We start from the raw sequence: 27,636 nt of genomic DNA, 5'->3' as shown, positions 1-27,636 counted from the left end.
CTGTCTATGGAAATCATTGTGAGAAAGACACAGCTACAAGGACTGAAACAATCGTTAACCTCAGGTCCAGACATCGCAGCTGATGAGGGAAGCTGTGGCCCTTATGGCTAAATTATTGGCTGTGATCTCTTCCACAGAGCTCTAGCTGTTATTACAGCCTCACAATGGATATTTCACAGTCTCATCAAGGCCACAGTCTAATAGACTGGACGTGTTACAAGTTTAATGAACAGGAGCTAGCTGTTGGTGAGCCATAACTGTCTTGGTAAAACTCTAGAATCACACCCAACTCACTCTAAACGTTAACACTAGATTGTATTTGCTAATCATCACTCTGGTAACCGTTTCCACTATTATCCTACTCATTTCTGAGATTTTAACACACGGGGAAAAATTACTATTTTAGCAGTGATAGGTTACTATTTAGTATTTGCTCATGTGATGGGTCTTCACCTATAAACTCCTCTAGGTAGGGGTATAAGTCCATCTTTATTTAATATCCTAATGTATAAGGTTGCACAGTCTTCATTTCCATGGAGAGCCGATGTCATTATAGCCTAATATGCTGAAGACATTTTCCTACAATATTCTCTAAACCTATTTTGACCCTCAAACAGAGTGAAACATGTTTATATGGCCTTAGTATTTTACTGTATTATTTTTTTAATCAACAATAAGTATTTCAATTAAACTAGATTCAATGCCATTGAATTATAAGCAGTGATGTTTGTGTGGGGGTGCGCTAGTTAGGGGCGCGGAGGGCTGTGTGATGGCTGGCGGCGTGGGATGCATCGCAGCGGGCGAGGAGGAAGCGAGCCATGTCGCGGAGAGAAAGAGTGGAAACAGCCGTAGTCTCAGTGGGGTGGAGACTTCTGTGAGCCTAGTGCTGTGTCTGTGCCCCTCTTGAGTGCCTGGAGTTACTGTGCCTTGTAAACTAGTGGTTGTACGTGGTTGGAGCTGTTAAGTAAAGTGGAAAACCTGCCCCGTGAGCGTGTCTTTGCCCTGCCTTGTTCCCTCGTGGTTGGTGGCCTTGGGAGTGTTGGCGTGGTGTGGGTGTTCGTGATACGTGTGTAGAAGTGTTAAGGGACGGTGGTAATGTCTTGTTTATGATCTGTTCAAAATGTAGAAACCTTTACCCACTGTGACTACTGAGTAATGAAACAATATTTGGTATAAAAGGTCAATATATTAATAACAACCTTAATATTCTACAAGTTGGTTTTATTTTGTACCAACTGCAAATTTAACAGTACGTACAAATCTATTTCAACCACATTTCTTGATATGGACTATGACATCACAATATAGTCAACAGTGAGTTATCTTTTATTATATTACAGGTTATATCATATGTTCAGCATATGATATAATACAGCAGTCTGATAATACATATATGTGATGCTAAGATATATAAATGGAAGGACATGACGTTTAGCGCTGGAAAAAAAAAAAAAAAAAAAAAAAAAGTTAATGTTCAGGACATAATCACAGGTGCAAAAACAAAACATGATCCCCTAGCCCTGATGCCACAATACATGTATTATACAAATAATGATATTGCATACTTTGACACTAAAAATTTCAGTTTATATAATATACTCAACAGACATCACACTAGTCAAGATACCTTAAGTCGGAATTCAACGGGTCCCTTGTGCTCCACTCAGCCCAATCGAAGGTCACACATGCATCACTCGGGGTGTGCTGCAAAATAAAATAAAATTTTAAGTGGTTTTGGAAGCATGAAGAAGAAAAGAGCTGAAAAAGAAAATCCTATGTTAGGAAGCTAGTGAAGTAAGCAGGTGGTCCTAAAATATGGCTAAAAAATCCAGAAAAGCTTGTGGAATGGAAATGATGAATGTTAGGAAGATAATGACTGATAAGATGGAAGAAAATATTCCTATGAATGCATTTACTAGATTTGTATCCTTTGTTGGCTTTAAATCAATATCTAGTCTTTTTATGGACTGTGCAGTAGCAAGAAGTGTCAGTAACTGAGCTCCAGTCATAGACAATTTCAAGGTCTTCTATAAAAGCATGTACTTGAATGGCATGTGAAGATGGAAAATACATTCAAATGAGTGATATTTCCTCTGACTATGAACATATACAGTTTAAGAATCCCTCATCCAAAATTCCAGGAACCGAGTTTTTCGGTTTTCAAGCCAATGCAAGATGGCGCCACTATAAATACTTGCCTGCGCCACAACGGGCTGGCCCAGGACCATACCATCATGCCGCTCCAAGCAAGCCTACCGGCGCCTGTCAGCATTAAAAAAAGCTTACGGATTTTGGAGGTTTTCGAATAAAGGATTTGCAACCAGTACTTGTTTCTTAAAAATTTTCCTATTCTAAATTAAGATGAATGAGATTACAATGACATTGAGGGTGATGATGATGATAATGGGGTATACATATTCAGAGTTGCCAGTCAGTGGGTGTCACCACTGACCCTTTGTGCCCAAGAAACTTGAACTATTCTTTTAATTATCGTAAATTACCTGTCTTTCTCTGGGACTTGGAACAATTACACTTCAATACAGTAAGTGACACTGCTGTTAATAAAAATATAGCTGATCATTCTCGTTTTATTTATTTGTAAACGAGAAAAAATAATGCCGTCCGGAAGCCTATCCTCGTAAAAAATCGCTCTTGTATGAAAGCCCTGCAAAATCAAGCAGAAATGGGCTTTTTAAAAAATTACATTTACATTACAATATTTTTAGAATATCTGCTTCGGGTGTGTCAGTCTTGCCTTCGACAAAATTTATCAAGAAACATTTTTGGGTGTCAAGCAATTCAACAGACACCATCACAACACAAGGATGATGAGGTAGTCTCCAGTGTTTGTGTCTCCATGAGGTCACTGGCTTCCACCCTCAGCATATTATACTCCACCCTCAACTGACTGCTAGCTGTTGTGTGAGATGGAACAAGACCCTGGGTAGACACCTGCTGCTACCAGAAGGGTGGGGAGGTCTAAAGTGATGACGTTTAAGGCCAGGAGTCGTGGGCGGAGTGTAACACTATTGGAGTGGAAGTCAGTGTCGCCCAATGAGATCAAACAATGGATGCTATGGTTTCCGTCGAGATGCTAAGCGCCCTAATGTTTTTGATAAACTTCGTTGAATGTGACACTGCTACTCCCAAAGTAGGTACTCAGCAAATATTGAAATGTAAAGAGAATATTTTAAAAAGTCCATTTCTATTTGATTTCGTAGGGCTTTCATGCAAAAACAATTTTTGATGAGGATAGGCTTCTGGACAGCATTTGTTTTCTCTCATTTACAAATAAATAAAACAATGAGAATGATCAGCTACATTTTCATTAACAACAGTGTCACTTATTGTATTGAAGTGTAATTATTACATGTCCCAAAGAAACACAGGTGATTTACGACAATTTAAAAAATATTTCAAGCTTTTTGGGCATAAAGACAAAGTCGGTGGTGACCTGGTAAGGATGAATGTACTCCATTATGATGGGATGATTAAATAACATATAATCATGAAACTGGGGAACTCATACTGGGTGGGCCTGTTGAACTTATGCGCAACCTTTCCCATAAAGAAGCTGTAACAACTGTGAAGAGAATCCTCCACAGGTGAGGCAGCCACTACCTAATGGAGCCAGTAAAACTTTGCAGTGATGATGATAAAAGTCTCATTTTAACTTTTGGTATTAGCCAAGGGATTTAAAGTGTTCTAATCTTCTCTCTATATATATTCAAATAATTTTTCTACCCATTGTACATTGCAGACTGTACTGAATAGACACTGAAACCTGCAAAAAGGTCATTCAAGTGCATACACTTCCTACATATTAATATATTAAAAAGTTTCAAGTTACATACACAGTTTTTCAATTTCTTTAATGCAAATTCTAGAGGTTAATAATTTATAATATACAGTACTATGCAAAAATGCATATAACAAAAAACAATAAAGAAACAAAAAAAAGTTACACTTGTCATTACTTCTACAGCACAGTTAATATCATAAACACCTACTTTTTCAGGTGGCTAAACTGTAATATCTTAAGTGTAAAAAATGCCATATACTCACCTCTTGCCCATAAGCCAGTCAAATAATGTAGATGACGTCCCTTGTGTCTCCCGAGCTATGGAAACAAAGAACAAGTGGTTGTTTAGAAAAGAGGCTTTCAAAATTCAGTCTATTTTGTGAACACTCTTTACTATGCTTTTACACTCAGATGTTTACCTATTTTAGAATGGTAACTATTGTTTTTGTAGACTTTTTTTTATTATTTCAAAGAAATTGTGATTTCATTTAAATGCACAATTTCATTGGATGTATTTTTTTACAACAAAGGATGCATGTTAAAGGTGAAGAAAAAGAATAAAAAACACCATAGTGTTGCTCCCACAATCAAAGGATAGGTGGCATGCATGAGAGTAACTGTTCACCATCGCAATGGGGTTACTTTCAGGTTGGAGGGCCCGAGCTTCAACTTCATGAGTTGTGCACGCCACCTATAGCAAGAGTACCTGAAAGTGTCAAATTAGTTTAGAGATGTCTTGATACTCTCCTCTTGAAAGAGTTTAAGTTTTAGGAAGGAGAAAATAAAAAACAAAGGAAGGCTGCTCCAGAGTTTACCAACAAAAGGATGAAAGAATAAACATGTTGCATAAGGGATGACCAAGAGTAGAAATTTGTGTGCAGCAGTGCTGTGGGAGTGGTGGAACCATGGAGTTAGCAGGTTAAGAAAGCAATTAACATGAAAATATTGATAGAAGACAAAAAGAGAGGCAGCATTGCAGTGGAATTTTTGAAGTAGATGACACTTAATATGAGGAGGAAAGCTGATAAGAAGAAAAGCCTTTGACTCTATTCTATTCAATCGAGCTGTATGTGGAACCACCCCACACATAGATGCTTGGAAGGTTGTGTTGAGTTGTCATGTATAGAAATTTAGTTTTTGAGGCATTGAAAGAAACCAAGTTCCTTCTGCCCCATTCTGAAATAAAAGCAAGGTCAGAGGTTAAATTTTTGAAGTATCTAGCCTTGAGTTGTGCAATTAATACCGAGAGGGTCTTTTGTTAAAATACATAAAGTAAGCAGAGGCATTCTGTATCATCTTCACCCGTTATTTTCCCTCTTCCAGTTATATCCATATAGTACATGGGTTTTGTCTGCCCACACACAAAGCAATTTTTGGCAGAGTAGTCAAAGGCTCTTCGTTTCATCAACTCTCCTCTTACTGACAAGTCTTCTATCTCTTAAACTCTACCATAGTGTTGCCTCTCTTTCTATCTTTTATCAATATTTTCATGCTGACTGGTCTTCTGAATTGAACTGAACTGTTAACTGCATGCCTCTCCCCTTCCTATGACCCCACTGAACATGTCTTTCTACTCTAGCTCACTCCTATGCTACCCAAATCCCTTGTGCATGAGTTAACCAGCACTTTCACTCTTTCATTCCTTTTGCTGATAAACCCTAGAACAGCTTTCCTTCCTCTATATTTCCTCCTGCCAATGACTTGAACCCTTTCAAAAAAGAAGAATATCAAGACACCTTTCCATCCAAAATTGACCCCTCACTTAACCCTCTCAGACCCGAAGATATATTTTGTTCATTCATTCCAGTGGCAGGGAGCGGGCAAGGTTGAAGGAGGCAACTAGCAAATATAATGACCATGCTGTGGAATAAATGTCATTGAGCGTTGCTACCTATACACTTACTTTTGAAATTGATCATCTCACTCACAACTTGCCCCAAAACGATGCAAATAGTGTCATTTGCCAATTTTTGGACAATATTTAGCCTATTTAATCAGCCGAGGCCAATCGTGCTTTATGCGACTTTGGGGTTTCCGGACAACATTTTGTGAATGACACAAAATGTGTTCTTGGGACTGATTCTTTGAAAGCAGCAATGCTTAGTGGGCTTTTTTTTCTTCTTTTTTCTGCCCTTTAGCTGCTTCCTTTACTATAAAAAAAGTAATCTCTGTAAGAGTGGATAAACAGTTTATTTTGAAGAAATCATGAATGAAGAATTAAGAGTGGGAGATGAAATAACCCTGCAGACCACTACTGTTTATAGGTTTAGGGGTAGAACAGTGACTGTCTATGACAAATAAAACAGATAAGTTTGAAAGGAATAAGTTAATCATCAATAGGGGCATACACTGGGGAGGGGGGGGGGGGGGGGGAAGTCACCTCACCCAACCTATGACACCAACTCCATGAATCCTTCAGAGCAAGTTTCCATGCTGGCCTCCTTCCATCCTAAGTACCTCATAGAAGGATCCATGGCCTTGCTCAAGTTCCAGGCTTTGTTGGAATCCCCTTGGCCTCCTCCACAAGGGAATATCTCTTACAGAAACAACTCAGTGAGTAGGATTGACTTTTGGGTAACATGCCACATGCCCATATAGAAGGAGTTGGTGGTTGGGATCATGCGAGTAATAGGCCTCGATTCAGTCTCAAAATAATCACCAGTTTGACACAATCATTCTAGCGAAAAACCATGATTTTGTGTAGTCAATTATTAATGAAGACATTAATTTGTCTCTTCGTCACTATTAAGTGTCCATGTCTCACAGCCATGCAATAAGATAGGGAGCATAAGGAACATGAAGATTCAGATCTTTGTCCTTCTGCACAGGCATTGGTAATGTCATATACTTGTGCTGAGCGAGTTCATAACACTGTGGGCCAAGCCAAGCCACTATAAGACTTCTTGACAAACCCCACTGTTCTGCACTATGGTCCCAAGGTAATGTGAAGTTTTCCAGGATTTCAATGTCCTTGCCACACATATGAATAATTTGTATTGTTTCATCCAATAAGCCTGAAACATGTATACCTTAGTGTTCGCCCAAGTCATCTAAAGTCCTTTCGGCTTTGCCTGAAAGGAAACTAGGAATGAAAGTACAGAGAGAGGGATAGAATCTGTAGAAAGGTAGTTTAAAAAGCAAAGCTAAGTGTTATACTCTGTCAAAAGTTTTTGAAATGTTTAAGGGGACAGAAAAAAAGGTTCACTGAAATGGCTAAGAGAGGATGACCAGGAATCAGTTAGAAAGGCAAGATCACCAGCAGAATGGCCCTTGCTGAATCTGAACTGCTGATCAGAAAAAAGATTGTAAGTTGAGAGATAACTTCAAGAGCTTTAGGATGACAAACAAAGCTTTAAGACAGTAGTTTGAAGGGTTTGAGTGATCACAATTCTTAGGCACAGGTTGTACTAAGCGTAATGTTTCCTAACATTATGGAAAATGTTCAATGTATTACAGAGTAAAGACATCACCATAGGAAATATCACATCATTAGTATCTACAGAGAAGCATGATCTAAGACTCAACTTACTAAGTGTGTAATCAGCATGTCTGGTGGCAGTAGGTGTCGCAGGGGCTGTATGAGATACAAACATGGGTGAGGAAGGCAGACCAGGCACTGACATCCTTTGACCTAGACCACCTGAGGCTGATACTTGAAGACTGGATAAAGCTTTCTGCTCCAGAGAGTCATTAAGTTCTCTTAATTCAGCAAGCCTGAAAAGAAATGTAACTCTTTTAGTTAGCAATTAAAATCAATGCAATGGGTAGTAGCAAAAATAAGCAGCAGTAACCTAAATGAAATAATTCTTATCATATGAATCCATTAGTGCACATGTTAGTTTTTCATTCAAATAAAGGCTGGTTACAATTAGTTTAATATATGATTTTTCTTTAAATAAAAAATCTACTCACTTCTGGTGGAGAGAGGGTGCAGGGGAGGCAGGTGGTGGGAGCTGGTGACTCAAACTCAACTCACGACTAAGCTCTTGTGTTTGTCTTAAGGAAGCACTGAGTTTCAATTGTAAAGCATCTCTTTCCTCGAGCAACTGAAATGGTCAATAAACGTGTTCTATTATGGGTGATCATTACTTCTTTACAGCAAATTAAGGCAGCCTATTTCATCAAGGTTGTAAAAACTTACTGCATATACATATATACTAGCTATCTTGTGTGTAAGTGTAGTGTAAGAGTGGACCCACTCTTAATGGGACAAAAAATCTGACTCTTTGCAGGACTTGAGTTTGGTGCTTAGAACCACTCAGTAATTCAGTTTGCTTTGCTCTTTATTGGTTTAAAAGTTACCTGGTCTTCTATCTTAGTTATGATATATACAGTTGAGGGATGAATGTAAGCTTCCCCCTCCCACCAAGGTAGTATCCCTGTAAAAGTTAGCCCCCTTAAATGCAACCATAAAAACTTTGTAAAAAGGCTAACAAACAAAACTCTTAATGATAATATGTGGTATTCTTCTTGTATATGTTATGTTTGATTCCTGGTGGATAATATGGGTCGTATCATAAGACATTTCACCGCCCAAGAACACATATTTGACAAGGCTTTTGTAGGAGGTGTGGGCATTTCCAGGGGTAGTTTTATGACCCTGGTAGTAGTTTGACCCCTCCTCTGTACCGTGAACCTAAAGAAACACTCGTTAGAACCCGACTGACCCCCTCTTTGACCTTTAAAAATAGCTGAAGTGAGAAGCGAAAGTGTCTTGTAATACCAGCCTATACCTTTGTAATCTCAAGAGAGAGCTGTTGACATCGTAAGTCTCGCAGGTGTAGAGAGGCCAATGCTGCCTCTAGCTCAGAACTAGAGGAGTCCATGGGAGTAAATGCAGAACTGTCCTCTTCTTGACCTGATCTTGCCAACTTTGTAAGAGAAGTTTCAGCTGATTTTACCTGAATTCGAGATGTGAAGATAGTTTGTGAGTCAACATAAAATGACTAATATGGGATTTCTCTTCATTACATCTTTCCAGAAACTGTATAAATAAGAAATAGCATAAAGCCAGTGTTATGTAAGTATTAAAAATTTCAGGTGAATCCACGTCTACCCTGAAATACCAAAGAGGGAACTCAGACGTAGTGAAAGATAAGTATTATATGAATTAATGCAGTTTTTTTTTATGAAGGCTAACTCATATTTTTTCATGTGATAAATCACAAAATATTGTACCTGGAGTTGCAGTTGTTGATTAACTTCCTGCAATTGCTCAACCTGCTGCTGTAGTTTCTGTGTAAGCTCCTCACTGCTCTCCTCAGCCTGATCATATTGTGTTAGTTTGGCCTTCATAGCAGCAATTTCAGCATTGAGGTAAGCTATCTGACGGTCCTGGCCCTCAATGGTGGTAGTGTGGAAGGCCATCTCTTCATTCTTCTTGGTCAATTCATCTCGAAGAAGCTGCTGTACTTCAAGGTTCTGATCCAGTGCATTATTGATCCTGCTGACTTTTTCTTTGGCATCCTCAGCCTGTACTTCTAGGGCAGTGTTCTGCGAGAAGTACAAGAAATAGAATTCAGTTCTAACACGGTAATGGACTGTATTGGCTATACAGGCAGCAACAAGTTCATTTATGTACAAACCCAAAGTAATTTGTAGAAATGTATTAAAAAATAGGCTGCCACATGTCATCACAGCCTACAATTTACTCCAATATGGGTTCTTAGGTTGCAGACATTGGTGGCTGTATTGACATAAGTGACACTACCCAAGTATGAACACTGGTGGCTGTTTCAAAGCATAGGGATTAAGAGTTATGAGAAAATTTTCTATGCTTTGCCTGTTAGTCCTCCAAATCCCCAAACTTTCCAAAATTCTAGTGAAAGCTTAAGCAAGAACACTATTGAGAATCTTTATTATAATAATGAATAAGACAACAATTTACCTACTTGAATTAGATAAGGGTTAAGCTTATGCTGATGTTGTCCTGCTTTTATTACTACTTTTAATGACCTCTCCATATGCATACATATGTCTAAGTGCAACTTTATATGCAACTACTATTATCTGATATCTGGTTTCAACATATATACAAGTTATGAAGTTAGTGTTCTATGCATAATGTTTAAGATAACTCTTGTATTTTTACTATTAACAATGTCATTTCTATTGCATTATCAATACTCACCCCTTCATGCAGCAGGTTATTTTGCTCCCTCAAACTGAAACACTCATCCTGTAAGGCACGTATAATTTCTTCCTCTTCTTCTTCATGCAAAGCTCCTAACTGCTTCTTAAGACTCTCAACCTCCTCAACCAGGCGGTCCCTCTCTCCTTTTAGAATTCCTACGTCATGCTTGTAGCTGTCGGAAACATCGCGCAGGTCATTATACTCAGAAAACATGGAGTTGTATGCAGCCTTGAGGGTGTCGTGGGTATAGGTCAGCTCTCTGAGTTCTTCATTCGCTTTCTCCTTTTCCTTTTTGAGGGTGTTGTGCTCAGAATCAAGTTCAATAAAGGATGACTTGTAGTTATTGACATCCATTTCTGCCTTTGCTTTAGATGCTTTGAGACTGTTTATAAGTGACTGGAAGGATTCATTATCACTACTAAGCTGTCTGATCTTCTCTTCAAACTCTTCGTTGCATATTTGCAACCTACTATTTTCTGATTTCAGTACTTCAACTTCCTGCTGCAAGTCCGAGACTTGTTTTGAAAGAGAATAAAGTTCCTCTGTTGGTTGAGCTGCTTTCTTGGTTTCTCCTGTTGCATCCCGAACAGCAGGATGATCTGTGGAGGGGGATTCCATTTTCTGTTGCTCCTCTAAACTCTCTTCAAGCTCTGATATTCTCCATTCCAGGGCATGTACTTGGCCTTCAAGTTCCTTGTTGTGGACCCTCATGAGCTGGAGTGTGCTGTCCTGATTCTCCTTCAGCTCCAGGTACTTCTCTTGTGCTGCTGTTAATACATCTACCTGACTGGCCAGATGCTCTTTCTCACTCTCAGCTTCATCAAGTTTCTGCTTCAGTTCATCTCTTTCTGTCTCTGCTCTTGTGACCTGAGCCTTCCATTCCTCCTCCAGTGCTTGGTCTAAGTCAGAGAAGCCTCCAGCCTTTGCTTTCAACTTTTGAATTTCTTTAGTTAAAGATTCATTCTTATTTTGTGTGAGCTTCAGCTTTTGTAACATCTTTCCACTTTTCATTTTTGCTGCCTGAAGCTCATCATATATACCATTCTTTTCCTTTTCTAATGCAATTAGTTTCTCCTTAAGGGATTCTATCTCTTCCTGGTACTTTGCATCACCAGAAGACTGTAACAGGTGTTCATCTTCAATATGACCCTCAGCACCCCAATCAATTTCTGCTAACAGATTATAAGGCTCAGAGGCAGGTATGCTTTTGCTACTTGGTACACTTTCAAAAGAAGCAACTTGGCTCTGCAAATCACTATATTTTCCTTCTAATTCTCTGTACTGAGAATCAAGTGATCTAAATCTTTCAATTTCCAATCTCAGGCGATTTATTTCAGTTTCTGCTGAAGTGCTAACTTCCGTCAACCTTTGAATCTCATCACGAAGGTGTTTACTCTCTGATGTGAGTGTATTGTTTTGAGTTGTTATTCTTTGTACTTCACTATCAAGACTTTCTTTTTCAGCTTCAGTCAACTGGCTTGCCTGAGAGAGGGCTTCATATTCTCCTCTTACCCTACTGTTTTCTCCCTCAAGGATTTCATAATCACATCGTAATCTTCCATGCTCTCCCTCCATGACCTCCAGTTCACTTCTTAACTGATTACTTTCTTGTTCTAACCTCTGATATTGACTTCTTGTTCCTGCAGTATCACTTTGAAGACCTTCATTTTCCCTTTCAAGCCTGAGAATTTCAGCTTTACACTGGTCAATTTCATTTTGTAGTGTCAGAGTTTCTGCTTTAGAAGCATCATTATCATTTTGTAGTCTTCCTATTTCTTTTTTGTATTTCTTCACCTCACTCTGCAAATGCTGAACCTCACAGTCTAGTTTGGTCATCTCTGCCCCAAGACCATGTGCGTCTGTTTCGAGTCTCTCTCGGTCACTCTGCACGGCCTCACTAGCTTGGTTAAGCACTTCAATTTCATTTCTCAGTCGTGAAATTTCAGACTCAGCTGACTGCACCATCAATTCCAGTTCCTGCACACGAGACTTGGACCCTTCCCGTTTGGTTTCGGACTCCTGAATGCATGACTGCAGTTCACCGTAAAGAACCTCAATTTCATGCAAGCGAGTTCTTTCAGTTTCTGCTTCTGCCAGTTTGTTCTGCATGGCATTGCACTGGAAACAGTAAAATGAAAGTTAGAATCACACAGCAAACAATGTTTTTTTAGGAAACTTATGTGAAGAATGAGGTATTTCAATAACAACCCTAAATAATCCATTGTTATAATGTAGCATGTACTAGTTAGATTATATTTCATGTAATCCACAAAGATTTAGACAATTCATTAGTGTATAGCAAGTGAAAGTATTCTTCAGTGTATTTATTTTCTCAAGCATTTGCAAGGACTACGTTATTTTATTTTAGATGCTAAAAATAAAGTGTACTTGCCTGATGCTGGAGAGCCTGAACCTGACTCTGTAGTTCATATACTTGAGTCTCAAAGCCCCGCAAACGGTCAACTTCCACTTCAGCCTCAGCTAAACGAGTTGCAATCAAACCTGAATCTGAAGACAGATCAGACTGTGCTTCAAGAGCCTTGAAATATTCAATTTTTTCTTTTAAAGTGGAATTTTCTCCTTTCAATTGATCAAAAGTTTCTTCAACATGAGCCAGCTTGTTTTGTAGATCAGTGATCTGCTGCTGCTTGTTTGAAATTTCATTATGTAATAATGTAGAGTCATCAGTAGTGGACTTTTCCATTGTATCAACATTTTGTGAGGATGTGACTTGGAGCTCTTGTAACTGATGTGTTAATTGTGCTATCTGTTGCTGAGCCTCTTGGTGGGTTTCCTGCAGCTGAGTGTAGTGCCCAGTCCAGGTGGACCAATTTTCTTCATACCAGGAAAGCTTATACTGCAACTCCTCAAGACTGATTTCTGTCTGGGTCTGCTCTGGCAGAGGTTGGGATGAAGTCTCTTGTGGAAATGCAACTTCTGTTGTTTGGAATGGTTGTTGTTGTATACTCTCTTGATCAAACCAACTAGCTGGATCTTGCTCACTGCTTTCTGCGTTTGCAGTATTCAAGGAAGAGAAGGGATCATCCGCAGCAGGTTGTGTCCGTGGAGTAACAGCTTCCTCATTCTCCAAAACTGCAGAAGGCTGAATTCCCTCACCTTGTGCTTCTACTGAATCTGCTGGCCAAGCATCACTTGTTCCTTCAGAGGGATGAATATCACTTGCTCCCTCAGGGGAATGACCAACAGACATCTGTTGGTCCTGTGCAACAGTTTGATGTTGCTGTCCTTGTGGATCAATGTGTGTGTGCTGAAGAATCTCAATTTCATGCTGTTTTCCAGCAAGTTCATTTTCAAGTTCAGTGACTTTTTGTTTTACCTCCTCATAAGCACTTTGTACTTCACTCAAAGTATTAAGTTCATCTTTCAAGTGATCTTGTTGCTGTTGTTGTTGGGCTGCAGCAACTTCATCACTCCTCCTTTTCTGTTCCAAAACTTTCTTTTCTTCTGTGATGGTATTTACTTGCTGCAGTGCTTCTTTTAGTTGCTCCTGTATCATTTGTAACAACTCATCTTTATCAGCTAAAGCTTTCTTAAGGTTTATGACATCAGTGTCTGCCTGAACTTGAACGGCCCCCTGTGAATCTGGTGTGCCCAGATCCACTTCTCCCCAGTCATCCCACTCAGGTTGTGGGGGTGTTGCTGACCCAGCCAGGGAGGTTTGGAGTTGTGTGATTGTCTGCCGTGCCTCTTGCAACTGCTGTTTCAAACTGTTTATTTCAGTATGAAGGGTATTATGCTCCTTCTCCAGGAGTTGGGAGTGAATTTGTGCTGCTTCAAGTTCATTCTTCAAGCCAAACACGTAAGTGTCCTGGTCATCAGCAAGGAAAGAGGGATGAGACTGGGATGGAATGTTACTCTCTAAATTTGCTTTGGCTTCCATTACATTTTTTAAAGAGCTTTCAATTTCAGCTTTTGCCTTTTGATTTTCAAGTAAAGTACTTTGAAGCATTTGTATTTCTTCATCTTTTTTGGTGATTACTTCTTGAAGACTCTCTACATTAGCATTCAATTCAACACTAAAATCAGTCTGACTCTGCAAGAGATTCTTTGTCTCCTGAATATCTGTTTCTAGCTGGTCTCGGGCTTGGGTAACTGCTAGCAACTGACTTTCTAGCTGACTTATTTTTTGTTGCTGGGAAAGTGAGATTGCTTTCACTTCACCCTCATTTTGTTCACTGAGGGTAAGGGCATGAGAGAGCTCAGCCTGTAGGGATTGTGCACTCTGTCTCTCTTGTTCAAGTTCATTTTGAAGCTTCTCTAGTTGGCTGCTTTTAGACATCAGTTCATCTTTAGTAGCTGAAAGCTCATTATCGATGTAGGTCTTTTGTGCCTTGGCTGTTTCCAACTCACTCTGTAACTGTGTGGCCCATTCATGAACCTTTGTGGAGCCAATTTCCAGGTTTTCAGCATACTCTCTGCTTTCTTGAATCTCTTTTTCCAAATTGGCTACCTTTGATTTCTGTGTCTGTAGTTCAGCACTCACAGCCTCTAATTCCTTTTTGGTGTTTTCTAACTGGTCACCCAACTGATCCTCAGCCGTTTTCATAGTGGTTGACTTTGACAGGAGGTCTTGCTCCAACTGAGATATAACAGAGGAATTATTTTGACACTGACCCAGTGCTTCCTGTAGTTTAGTATATGTAGAACTCAATTCACTTTGGGACTTTTCCAACTGGTCTTGTATTTCTGCTAGTGATGTCTGAGTCCCATGCAACTGATTCTGAATTTCTAAGAGCTCACCTTCCTTCAGTCTATAGGTTTCCTGGAGTTCACTTAGCTGTGTTTGTGCATGATGCTTTTCTTCCTGAGCAACAGTAAGCTGCTCCTGGTTCTGTGCTATGAGAGTGTAGAGTTCTGTTACTGTGGCATCTTTCTCTTGCACTTCAAGATGAGCAGAGTCCAATGCACGTGCCAGCTCAGCCAGACGGTCACTCTTTTCTAAGGCTTCTGTCTGCCATTTTTCTACCTCAGATGCTTTGCTTTCCAAGTCACTTGTGAGGCTTCTAAAAGAGTTTTCAAGTGTGACAATATGCTGATTTTTCTCCTCTAATTCTTGTCTCAGTGATTCTGCTTCATGAGTTAGTTCATGAGATTTACTTGCTATTTCTGTGTTAAGGTAAAGTAAACTCTCTTCTTTCTGATGCACAAGAGATTTGGTTTCATTAACTTCATCTTGTAAAGCAACTTGCATTTGTGATAGCTGTGACTTTTCTTCTTGCAGCACTGATAGTCGTTTTTCTAATGTTCCGATATGTTCATTTAAGCTTTCAATATGAGATGCATATTCTTCTACTTCTGTCTGAAGTTTTAGAACATTATTTTCTTTTTCAGTAAGAGCTAGGCTTAACTCATTAACTTTTTCTTGCAAAGATCTTTTATTGGTTTCAACCTCGTCTATTAATACATTTTTGGAACAAACTTCTTCCTCATATTTAAAAATTACAATCTGATTATTTTGAATTTCTTTTTCTTTCACTTTCACCTCTAGATCTGCAGCCTCCAGCTTATTCTTCAGGTCATTCATCATTGTCACCACAATATTTAATTCAGTTTCAAGGGAAGATTTTGTTGTTTCATACTTCTGAGACAAACTGGTGAGTTCATTTCTTAGCATTTTAACTTCTTTACTCTCCTCACTCAGCAGCTGCTCCTTTTGCATGCACAAGGTGTGAAGCTCTTCTATCCTGGTATCCTGATGATGCAGCTGGGCTTCCAATTTCTCCAGTCTTTTAATATGACCATCGATGGACTTATCTTTAACCTTTATTTCATCTTGTAATGATGACACTTCTCCTACAAGGTTTTGAATACTAATGTTTCTCTCATTCACTGTCCGATTCAGAGTCTCCACAGTTTGGTTTAATGTGATCAATTCATTTTCCTTTGCGTGAAGTTCAGCAGACTTTCCTTCAAGCTGTGAATTCAGGTGAGTTACCATTTCCATTTCTTCCTGGAACTTTCTCCTCATTTCTTCAAGCTCCATTTTCTTCTCATCAGCTTCCTTTATAGTTGCTGTTAGTTTTTCTTCAATACCAGCAATAACTAAATCATGTTTGTCTATTTTTATTGACATGGTAGTAATGGTATTCTCTTTGTCTGTGAGGATGTTCATGAGGCGTTTACACTCTTTAGTCTTTTCTTCCATCTCCTGCACAGCTCTTTTTGTTTTCCCTTCACACTCATCAACAGTAGAAATCTGACCACTGAATTTATCCTTCCACTCATCTCTCTCTTTTGTAACGATTTGGAGGGTTTCTTCTAAGCTAGCCTTTTCAATTTTGAGTTGGTCTACAGATACTATGTTGGATTCTGACATCTGACCTTCCAGTTCTGCCTTTGCCTTCTCTGCCATGTCCCTCTGTTCCTCAATTTCACATAACTTAAGCTCTAGAGTGACTTTTGCCTGATTGCTTTCTGTTAGACTTAGCTTTGTGGCTGATAGTTCAGATTCAAGATCATAGATGTGATTTTCCCGTTCGTTGATGCCTTCTACCAATTTAATTTTCTCAGTTTCAAGTAATGTAATAGCACTAAGTTGTGAATCTAAGTCATTGTTCTGCTGCTTCACTTGTTCTTCAAGCTTATTCCTTTGATGTACTAACTTCTCATTAGCAGCTTTTAAGTCATCAAAGTCAACCAACTTTAACTGCAGGTTTCCCTTTTCCTCCTCTAACTCTGCAATAGAATTTTGTAGCAATAAAATTTGCTCACCAAAATTACCATCTTGCTTTATGTTTTTAAGCTGTTTCTCCAGAGCTCTAAGTTTTTTCTGACCATGAGCTTCTGCTTTGACCAATTTTTGCTTCAAGTCCTGAAGTATGTTATCCTTTCCTTCAGATGAATTCCGATCACTTTCTGCCTGACTCTTGAGTGACTTGATGTCAGCTTGGAGAGTGACGATCTTTTCTTGAAGTTCAGCATTGCGTGTACTGAGCTCAAACCTAAGATTTTCAAGTCTGCGACCATTGTCCTCAAGTTGTTTGACTTTTTTAGATCTTTCTTTGATATCCCTTGTTAATGATTCCTTATCATTCATATATTCTTCTTCTTTCTTGATAAATTCCTCCTGCATTTTTTTCATTTGATATCTCACTTCCTCCAATTCATGTAATGTTTTTAAATTCTTCTCATTTTCTGCCTTAGCAACCAATGTCACTGCTTCAGTTCTTGATTCAATCAATCTGTCTTTTTCACTCAAGGTTTCTTGTTTTTCCTGAATTATTTCTTCTAAACGTTCTACTTTTTGTGAAAGCTCTAACAAGGTATTGTCTTTATGTAGGATTTGTTGTAAAAGCTTTTGTGTCATAGATTCATCAGACATAGAGCTGCTTCCATCCTGCAGGGACTGAATAAGACTGTCTCGATGTTCAACTTCATACCGTAACTTGTCTATTCTTTGTTTCATCTCATCCATGGTCGCTCGTTTTTCTGCATTCTCTTTCTGCTGTCGCTCAAACTTTGATCTGTTTTCCTCAAGTTGTTTCCTGAGAAGCAAGATCTTTGCTCTACTACTGCTCTCAGAGGATGGCAGTCTCTTTTCCTCTACAGACCTGTCCTCAGTTCCTCCGCCTCTACTTCTTGGTTCCACACTTGGCCCTGGTGACGACAAGCTTTCCACTGCTGGCCCTTGTTGCCCTACTCTCTCTAGATGTTGGCTCATCTTCTTCTTAGCTTCAGGTCTCTCAAGTCGAGGTTTCATTTTAGCCAACCTGACTGCAAGATCCTGAAAATATTCAAGTAAACAAATGATGACACCAGTCACTTTTTGTAGAAATGTGAACAAGCTACAGTAGTAAAAGCAATGTAATTATCAATGCAAAAAACATAATTTAGGGGTGTGAGTAGTCTAAATAATCATGTTGGCAACTCTATAAAGTACATACAGTTCATTAGGTTTCAACTCAAAGCCAAAATATGCCTTCAGTGCTTTAGTGGCTTGTTATGAATAGATATGTGTCATGTTGCTTATTGCCCCCCCTCTTCTCTTCACTCATAAGTTTGGGGTCGGTATCACTACTATAATGGGCAAAACTAAGTCTTTGATGCCTAAAATCATAGTCCGTGGATTATTGGTCTAAACAAAGATGGGCACCAAATACAGAAAATTGTTGAGCAAGTTGGTGTTTGTGTGCAATCTAACAAGGTGAAGTGTCTGAAAGATGTAAGCACTGTCACTTTGCCTTCACCCAAACCACATCCTGGTAAACCCAAGGAAACTTATCTATGGGAAATAATGATTCTCAAGAAAGAGCTTATTCTAATTTCTTTCTCAAAAAATATTAGAGTCCTTGGGGGAGGTCACTTTGGGCCAACCAGGTTTGGCTGTGGTGATATTTACACTGCTACCATCTTTGAAATGCTTCACCCAGTTCCATACAAAATGCTTACAAACACCAACTGGCTCAACAATAACTGTTGTTTTGTGTCAATTGTTGTGTATTAAAATGATCTGTGGTATGATTTAGGGTGTCAAAGACTTATTTTTACCATAAGAACTGTGGTAGAGCTGCCTATGCAACTAGCAAACGAGAGTAGAAGGTAATCCAGAAACTTTAAAAGCACTGAATGTGAGTGTATGGAGTGAGCTGGAGGACTTGACATCACTCTAAGTGGTAGCAAGCATGACTCAATGGTACAAACAGAACAGGTGGGGTATTGTTTAAAATCATGTCTGCTGATTTAGGTACCTGGTATACCTCTAATGCTGTGTAATAAAGATTAGACTGTCAGAAATTGTACAGTGTCAGAGCAGTGTGTTGGGTGTGTGAGGCTATGTGCATGAAAGGTTGGATAGAGGACAAGAAAAATCTACATCAATGAGAAAAGATGGGGAAGACCATGGCAAATAATGCAAGTTATGGGAAAAACATTTTTGTTGAACAAGTAATGGAAAAGGTGGATATCTGAGAGTTTACAGTCTGGCAAGGCTGTAATCCAGAATACACACCATTATTGCTTGAAAGCCAATGTATGAGCATACTCTCAATGGGCTGCTAGACATACAATGTCTGTGATAATGTGATCATTGGTGGTACTAATACTAGGTATCAGTACTTAAATGTCAAGTCTGTTTGTAACGTAACCCATTGAAAATGCTAAATCTCTTCTCCTATAAGTTTAATTGATCATCAGTTCTCATAAAACCTCTCTTCTGACTCTCTTCTAGACAGTAAATACAATCGAGATGATCATGATTATGTGAGAAGTTCTGCTAGTAAAAAAATAATTGAAAAATTTCCTTGCTTTTTTATATGGCTATTTTATCATAATTTATCCATAAAACTCACCAAATAACAACATAAAATAAGCTAAAAACAGTATTCAGCAAATAGAGCATGAACAATGATGAAATCTAAAGTAAGTTTCATGCATAAATTACTACTATATAATTGCAGTGACAGGATGAAAAAGAATAGTGCCATGAAACAGGATAAATATGAAGGATCTTTGTTTACCTCCACTTCCTTTTCTCTTGATGTGAGCGAAGAATCCTTATCTTTCAGCATGTCTTTCAGCTGGCCAATCAGGGCCTGCTGCTGGTCAAACTGCTCCTGTTATCGGAAGTAGATATTAATTTAATATGTCACTTGAAACTGGTGTCTTTCTTTCTTTGTAATGCCCTGCCAAGCACAATGACCACATGAAACAGGATGTGAAGTGGTTTAATGAGAGAGGGTGAAGGAGGTACAAGGGTCCATCTAAGGACAGTTATGCCTGAACACGGGAGCTTGATGGAGAGGAGACAACAGTGAAGGGAAGGCAGAGTAAAGGGTAAAATAAGACTTTACATTTTCAGAGATAAGAATGTTAGAATGGTTGTAAAGACAAAAATGAGAAAGTGCAGTTCCTTAAAAAGAAAAACTTTGATTCTGATAATTTATTAGACTTGAAATGATATACTTACCTCATTAAGGGCACCTTCTTGCCCTATCTGTTACATTATAATTTGTTTCGATATCTCTCACTTTTTCACCTATGATCATGGTTTTACAGTATTTTGTATTTCAGTGTATTTCTAATAATGAAGCAGTCTCAGATTTTTCATGTACGTCATAATTTTTTTTCTTTACTTAAGATTTTTTTTTTCATGAAAAAATATGAATAAAAAAATACAAATATATCAAGAAAAAGGAAACTGTCAGTTTGTTGCTATCTCAATGACTTTGAAAAGGAATTTTAATTCATAAGAATACATTAATAAATAGAGGCAGTATTCATTTTTTTTGTTAGGAAAAACTACATTTTTCAGGAGAGCCGAAGAAAGGAAAACATTTTTTATTATTTAGTAATAACTCGGATTCTTTTTACCCTAAAACTTTGATTTTTGGCATGGAAGTACTTCAATGCATCCCTAAACAGATGCCCAAAAATCAATGCCATACACAGTTATTTGCCCACTGAGCCTTTCTCAGTGCAAATATCATACCTCACTACTGGGGGTTCTCGGGAAAGCAGTTTCCTTATGAAGGGTTGTTTTTTCCCCAGTGGTGGGCTCCTTCCCTTCACTCAACTGCTAACCCAACCCATTTTGGCCATTCTCAAAACTTGCTAAAAATGCAGTAAGAACAGAACAAAAGCTTCTGCTTTGTTTATCAGCAGAAGAGAGTGGGATTATGGGAGAGTGAGGGAGGGGCTACATTTTCTCTTATAGGATGCATTAGAGGAAAGGGAATTGATTGGATAACTAAAATAAAGGCATAAACCTTATTGTTTGAGCAATTTATGGAATAAAACTGTCAGGGGGCGTGGCGGCGTGACGAGGCAGACTTTTAATTAAATGTCTGGGATGCAAGGGACATTTAAAAATGAGAATCACTGCAAAATAAACACGCCATTTGAAAGTACACTTATAATAGGCTTTGAATCTGACAAAAACATTTTTTTATATATATATTTTTTTCCACCTCAAAAGGTCCCATTAAACATATACAGTGGAGTGTGCTACAATGAATGGATGTTACTATTAATAACGCGATAATGAACGTGGAGAGATATCGACCACGGCACACCTTGAGCCTGTGATGTGTCTGCATCATGTTAATAAATGTTTCTGAGGTTTAGTAATGCAATCATGTATCTATAGCAGTGAAAATACATATTTCTTTGCAAATATTGTGCAATGTAACTTTAGCTATGAAGCAGCAAAATAAAGTGAGACTGTTATGAAACTGAAGAAAAATAAGTTTCAAGCGAGGGGAAAAATCGTAGCAAATCTAAGGGTAGAGCATAGCATGCCTAGATCTTAAATATATATAAAAATAAGAATAATAAAAAAGAAAATGTATAGGATGTGGGAGGAGTCCTTAGGCTAAGCAATTTACTCTCCTCCCTTCCTGTTTGCCGCTCCCATGTTTCTCAAGAGCCCCTTGTAGGCCTTCATGATCCCTCCCCAAATCTGTTCCAGCTAGACTCTGTGAACTCAATGGTACACATGATAGTGCCACATGATCAAGCAGAGCTTAGGGGGGCAGCATGAACCAAGCATGAATGGCACTACAATTAAATATTTGTGCAGACTTCTAATGGGTTGATGCCGACCAACAGACCACGCCAAGAAAGCTTATTGGTGCAGGAGAGGCATGTAAAAAAGAAAATAAACAAATAAATATAAAAATTATAATAATAATAAAGTTGGGGGAATACGCTATAGCTGTGCGTGGCCTCAGTGCTCATCTCTGTCTCATTTGCCCATGAAGCTGTGATGGGCCAGTGTGACATCCAGGTTATAACAGTTTACCTTCCCCAGGTTTCCCCAGGTATCCAATTACTGACCAGCTTGAAAAGGAGAATGAACAGCTGGGTAAGCTGCATGCCGACTGCCTTGGCTGAGATTTGAACCCAGGCCCACAGACTCATTGCTAGGCTCGTTAATCACTGCACCACAAAGGCGTGATATTAAAAAATAAATAAATAAATAAAAAAATAAAAATAATGATAATGATAATAATAAAGTGATAAGAAGACAACTTTCAGATTCTTACAGGGTCAGGAAGAAAAGTAACAACTATAAAAGCATTGCAAGATGTTAACAATGATGAAATATGAATAAGGAAGAACCTCATTTGAAAATTATGTCAATGAGAACAAGTAAAGATAGTCTAGACAGCAATAACTTAACATAAGTAAAAAATAAAAAATTACATCCAGTTCAAGCAACCAGTGAGCTTACAAGTGTGAGTCAATGCAGAGGCTTAGTCCATGCCTACTACTGGACTGAACTGAGCTGGATATCAGTGGGGTACAGGTTTGCATTTCAATAACATCAATATTGGCTTTTAGGATCATCTCATGATAATGAAGTTTATAATGGATCTGAATAGGCTACACAACTGCTGTTTTATTTTGTTGTTGACATGCAGCGTTGCCTTTTTTGAGTGTGATTTTCCCGATGCAATGATAAGGTTTGGATGGTACATCACAGCAAAAGGATGATACTGTATTGTTAAATCTAAATCTTAACCCTAGATTACCAGCATTGTTCGGAATCCCAGCATGGAGGGTTAATTAGCGTCGCGGAAGGAAATCTGCTAGACCTACGGTGCTCTGCGGCCATGACATCTCAGTTGCCATTCTGCCCTTGGTGTGTGAGGTACTTTTGTGTTTTTCCCGTACTTTCTTCCTAAACTGTTCCCATCGTCCAAAATGTTGGACAAGGATGGAAAATATGTCATACAGGTAACTCTTGATTTACGCGAGTTTGGTTTACGCGTTTTTAAAATAACGCGGGGTCCAAAATCCAAATAAATGTTTAATTTACACGTTTTTTCACTTATACGCGATATTTTATGGAGTGGCCACTAGATGTCTCATGCAACTGGACTCACACGGCGCCGTGGCCACACAGCTGAGCTCAGTTCTTCCCACGCGCCACTTGAACAACAATACAGTAGCCACGCTGCCACGCTATTCAACAATAGGGGTGGGCAGGTACCGGTACCAGTACCAGTACTCACGGTACCAGCTATACGGTACGGTACCGGTACCAGACTGCTTGGTACCGGTACCAATACTAGCCAGTCGCTCTTGGTGTCCCTCATTTCTTCCTCACATGAGTGAAACTGAGATTGAGTGCCTGAGTAGATATCTCGGCGATATGGATATTCTCTCTCTCTCTCTCTCCACTGAATGAATATTTATTTTTTGATAAAAACCTACCTCTTGTTTGATTTACGCGACCTCTTCAAGGACACAATACTCGCGTAAATCGAGAGTTACCTGTACCAAGAAAATATGACATATCTGTGCAGCTAAGGGTTACCGAGGCTGGAGCATTTTGGGGGAGTGTAGACTCCACGTGTGGCACAACTCATCACTATCAGGCAACACAGTGATGGCAGTAGAGCCTTGGTTAGAGAGGCAGCTTATTTTTTTTTTTTTTTTTTTCACACATTTTCTTACTTCTTTTTTTGTAATGTTGTTTTAGAGTAATATGTTTAGTTCATAGATCTTAGAATTAAGAATGTTTTGTAGTTTAAGTAAAAATTTAGTGATTAAACTTTGTACCATTCCTATATGTGTTTTTGAGCCCGCAAAATTTGTCCGGAATTCCGGACATCGCTGGTAACCACGTTACTACAGTAACGCTGGTAATCTAGGGTTAATGAATCATATCAGTAATAAGAAAACAGATGGTTGTGTTACAGAACGTACCTTAAGGTCTCCGAGCTCCTGTTTAATTACGTGAGGGTCCTCCATGGTTGCACTTGCTGCTTGAGGTGGGGTATCTGGAGGCAGGGGGTCCCCCACCTGCTCCCCCTCTGAGCCTCCCCACCACATCTCTAGCTCTGAAAGATCAAATCTTTAAGTCGAATGTTTATATAGTAGTAAAGAGTGTCTATAAAGGCACTATAAAGCTCCTGCTGGTGGGCAGTAGTGTCAAAAAATCATATTGTTCCACCCTCTGTAAATCTAATAATATTAGCCTTGCTGATAAATGTATTGATGTTGTTATGAGGAGGGATAAGATAGACCAAAGGCATAGTGCAAACCTTGATTAGGTAGCCTACTGGAAGTCAATACACATTTTGCCAAGGAGGAGTAAGAAGAACTATTATAAAGCATGTCATGAACTCAAATGACAGAAACTGGATACATTTGACCAACACTTCATCACCCTTAGTCATTGAATCAATAATAATTAGGGGGAAAAAAAAAAATGTAAATACTAAATATGTTTCCCCTTCACACAGATCTTTAATTTTGTGGCACAAAAACATGGATGGAAATCTCTACTTATTAATGGGGGAATTCTAGCATAGAACATAAGAACATAGGGAGACTGCAAGAGGCCTAATGGCCTACACAGGGCAGCTCCAGATTCCCCCCCCGCAACAACTTGTCATCCTCGTCCCTGCACTCACTATGTGACTGCTGAGTCTATTCTATTCCCCCACCACCCTATTACCAAACCAATGCCTGCCTATTTCCCTCCTAAACCTATACTTTTCTAATTTAAATCCATTACTGCATGTTCTATCCTGCTGGCTAATTATCAGTGCTTTACTTATATTGCCTTTGTTGTAACCCCTGACCCATCTGAATACTTCTATCAGATCTCCCCGCACTCTTCATCTTTCTAGTGAATGTGGCGCCTTAGTAACTTTGAGCCTATCTATCTGTCTAATCACGACCTCCCTACTTATGTTGATGTCGGTTAATCCTTTTATCTCTTCTCCCCTGTAGATCTGTTCTCCCTGAGGTATATCATTTAATCTTTCTTTGGTAAATACAGTTAAGAAATATCTGTGCTCTAACACTAACACAGCCTCCACTTCTGGTGCCATTCTCTTTATTTTCTTGTCCATCTGTTATCAGTTCCACACCCAATATGACCTGCCCAAGTCCCCTTCTTATTCTAAACTGCCTTTTGATAATCTTCAGCCTTTATCATTACCCTATTTCCTCTGTCTCATTGTTTTCCCATTTTTCTCTCCAATCCTTTCTCCCCTCCCCCTACCCCCCACACAGTAAGAAACAGGTGAATATGTATTTGTAACCTCTCTTCAGGAAGGCTCTACTCCCTTCAACCTACCCAGCAAAAAAAAGTATTTCTGATTAGGATCATTATTCTAAACATGTTTTTATAAATATTTTTCAGTAAAAATTAAAATATCACTGAATATTGTGAACAATGGATTCCCCCCTTCTTTCCTTGCAAGCATGGAGACCTGGGAGAATATGGTGCTTGTGCTGGGAGCAATGGAAACAATGTTATCCCTAACAAATATGCGTGTTATGCACCTGTACGGGTGCCCTACGCATAATTAATCCAGATCCAGAACAAGATATTTCTTCAAACACCAGGAAATTTTCCCAAATACTATATATAGTCATTGTCATGATGCTAAAATTATACAATATTCCTTATTTAGTTGCATCCAGTTGAACTTTAGGGTATTTTTCAACCCCCATAACTCAAAAAACTATGCATTTGCGACAAATTTCATGTTTACCACCACATCCCCCACAGTCTCAGTGGCCCCCTAGCCTATTTTGGTTGCGCGGGGTGAGCAAGGGCAAACACTAGAATAATACCAAAATCAAGGTGATATTCGTTTCATGTGATGTACCTTAAGGAAATATTTCAATTTGTTCTGTAAAAAATGACCTAAACATCTTTCTGGGTGCATCAGCTGGAGTAGTTAAGTGCTGCTAAGGGACACAAAAACTAGGTCAGATAATACGTAACGTTCACTCTCCCCGGGTCACTTAATGCCGCCCTAACCTTGGCTACTGCATGGCGACGAGACCCAGGCTGCCTGTCCCCCTGCGCAGGCATCGGGTTATAAAATACGGCGTCCAGGCAAGCACAAGGCTCACAGTGAAGGCATACGCGACTTTATGGAAGCAAAGATCGTGTCCAAAGTGGCTGAGAGACAAAGGCCAGGCAAGGCAGACAGACCCGTCCCTTCCCTTCCCAAACAGCTGATCGCGAACTGTTGACGTGGAGGCAAAACATGTGCGGGGCGGCAATAAGGCGCCACGGAATCCTCTCAGCGCAGCAAAAATCCATCACCCTCGGCTCTTCTGGCTACCTACTGGTGCTATCTGGAGTCCTGGGACATTATGGGGCAGGAAACATGCAATCAGGAGTCAGCCATGAAGCAACACCAGCTGGAGCACCACAACACTGGCCTCCTGACGTCAGCTGTTCAGGGCCTGACTACCGTTACCAGATTGTCGTACTAGGCATACATTTTTCGTCTGCTTGAGGCCCAAAACTGTCGAGCCTACACTGATAACGATATATATTTACAATTAGAGTTCAGATGGTTAATTATCGATGTTTTTCTGCAATTGTTACGGGTCAGAAACAGGAAAATACGATGTTCTGAGTACGATAATATGGTAACGCTGGGGCCTGACGCTCGCGCTGCGCAGGGAAGCAACACGCCATTGACACCCTATTATACTACACACCATGAACACCCTACCACACACCATGAACACCCTACCACACACCATGAACACCCTACTATTGCAGACCCTGAACACCCCATTACGGATTTGTTCGTCATAAACCTTGTAAATAAACACCCTATATGACGGATTCATCCACTTGTCTGTAAATTCATCACAGAGCATAAACACCCTATCGCGGATTTGTTCATCATTAAACTTGTATGTAAACTCATCTCAGTAACAGTCTATTTTCCATTAATCTAAAAGTAACACAGATATAAGCCTTGGTTCGACGGCCGTCAGCTGAGGGTGCAGTACGGGACCTTGAACTCCGGCCTATATATAGTCTGTGATGAAAGTTGATTTGTAAAATGTCGTGAATAAAGTTGAAATTCATATTTAAGTCAGTGGTAGGCGGTTGGTTGGCTAGTTATTGTGTAAATGTGTCCACATGTGCACCCTCGTCGCGAAATGTTTGCAATTTGGTTGTAGGGGCTCCCGTGGTCCCGTGGTAGTCTCTCCGCCTTGCGCTCCGGCGGGGTGCTAGAGCCGCAGAGCGTATGGGTTCGAGACCTGCCCGGTGCCATGGGGTGGAAAGATGGGCTCTTTCCGACACCCTCAGCCCCGTTGTTGGGCCTCCTCCCTGAAAGAATTGGGTATCTCTCTACCAGCCGTCTGGGTGGTTGTGTGGCATGCACTGCCTTCCTCCATTGGGGTATATCCCCAACGAAATACCCCCCCCCCAAAAAAAAAAAAATCAGTTGTAGCCAATAATTTTGATGAAACATGGACTATGATTTCTCTCTCTCCCAAAAGGGTAATCCTTAAACCTTTCTTAATGAAACAGTAAAAGTGCACGTGGTAAAAGTGCGCGTCTGCGTGTGGTGTCTGCGCGTCTGCGTGTGGTGTCTGCGCGTCTGTGTGTGGTGTCTGCGCGTCTGTGTGTGGTGTCTGCGCGTCTGTGTGTGGTGTCTGCGCGTCTGTGTGTGGTGTCTGCGCGTCTGCGTGTGGTGTCTGCGCGTCTGTGTGTGGTGTCTGCGCGTCTGTGTGTGGTGTCTGCGCGTCTGTGTGTGGTGTCTGCGCGTCTGTGTGTGGTGTCTGCGCGTCTGCGTGTGGTGTCTGCGCGTCTGTGTGTTGTGTGCGCGTCTTTGTGTGGTGTCTGCGCGTCTGTGTGTTGTGTCTGCGCGTCTGCGTGTGGTGTCTGCGCGTCTGTGTGTGGTGTCTGCGCGTCTGCGTGTGGTGTCTGCGCGTCTGTGTGTGGTGTCTTAGCGTCTGGGTG

At 39.8% G+C, this 27,636-nt stretch overlaps 1 protein-coding gene across 2 annotated transcripts; it reads right to left on the bottom strand.

Annotated features, from left to right (window-relative positions):
- Positions 1-1,166: 1,166 nt before the first annotated feature.
- Positions 1,167-26,123, bottom strand: LOC127007358 (golgin subfamily B member 1-like). 2 transcript variants are annotated; one of them, XM_050878248.1, is made up of 12 exons: positions 25,995-26,123; positions 23,607-23,740; positions 19,412-19,507; positions 12,328-17,679; positions 9,933-12,053; positions 8,981-9,295; positions 8,536-8,703; positions 7,715-7,848; positions 7,332-7,516; positions 4,066-4,120; positions 1,628-1,704; positions 1,167-1,437 (listed from the first exon to the last, which is right to left on the bottom strand). In XM_050878248.1, the coding sequence occupies exons 2-11, from the start codon at positions 23,730-23,732 to the stop codon at positions 1,680-1,682; spliced, it is 8,577 nt and encodes a 2,858-aa protein (XP_050734205.1). In that variant the 5' UTR covers positions 23,733-23,740; positions 25,995-26,123; the 3' UTR covers positions 1,167-1,437; positions 1,628-1,679. The 2 variants fall into 2 exon arrangements, with proteins under 2 accessions (XP_050734205.1, XP_050734195.1); XM_050878238.1 differs by lacking the exon at positions 25,995-26,123 and adding an exon at positions 25,681-25,908.
- Between the last annotated feature and the right edge of the window lie 1,513 nt (positions 26,124-27,636).

This window comes from Eriocheir sinensis, chromosome 3 (genome assembly GCF_024679095.1).
Source record: "Eriocheir sinensis breed Jianghai 21 chromosome 3, ASM2467909v1, whole genome shotgun sequence".
NCBI lineage: Eukaryota > Metazoa > Arthropoda > Malacostraca > Decapoda > Varunidae > Eriocheir > Eriocheir sinensis.
Note: the sequence above shows the minus strand (reverse complement) of the source record. Positions and strands in the feature narration are given on the sequence as shown.

Bases quoted from the DNA above. Each gene is read 5' to 3' on its own strand.
- LOC127007358 (XM_050878248.1), bottom strand. From the start codon at position 23,732: ATGTGGTGGGGAGGCTCAGAGGGGGAGCAGGTGGGGGACCCCCTGCCT. The intron at 17,680-19,411 runs GTAAACAAAGAT...GAATATTTTCAG, and splicing joins CAAGAGAAAAGGAAGTGGAG to GATCTTGCAGTCAGGTTGGC. The intron at 9,296-9,932 runs GTGAGTATTGAT...TACTTCTCGCAG, and splicing joins ATAACCTGCTGCATGAAGGG to AACACTGCCCTAGAAGTACA.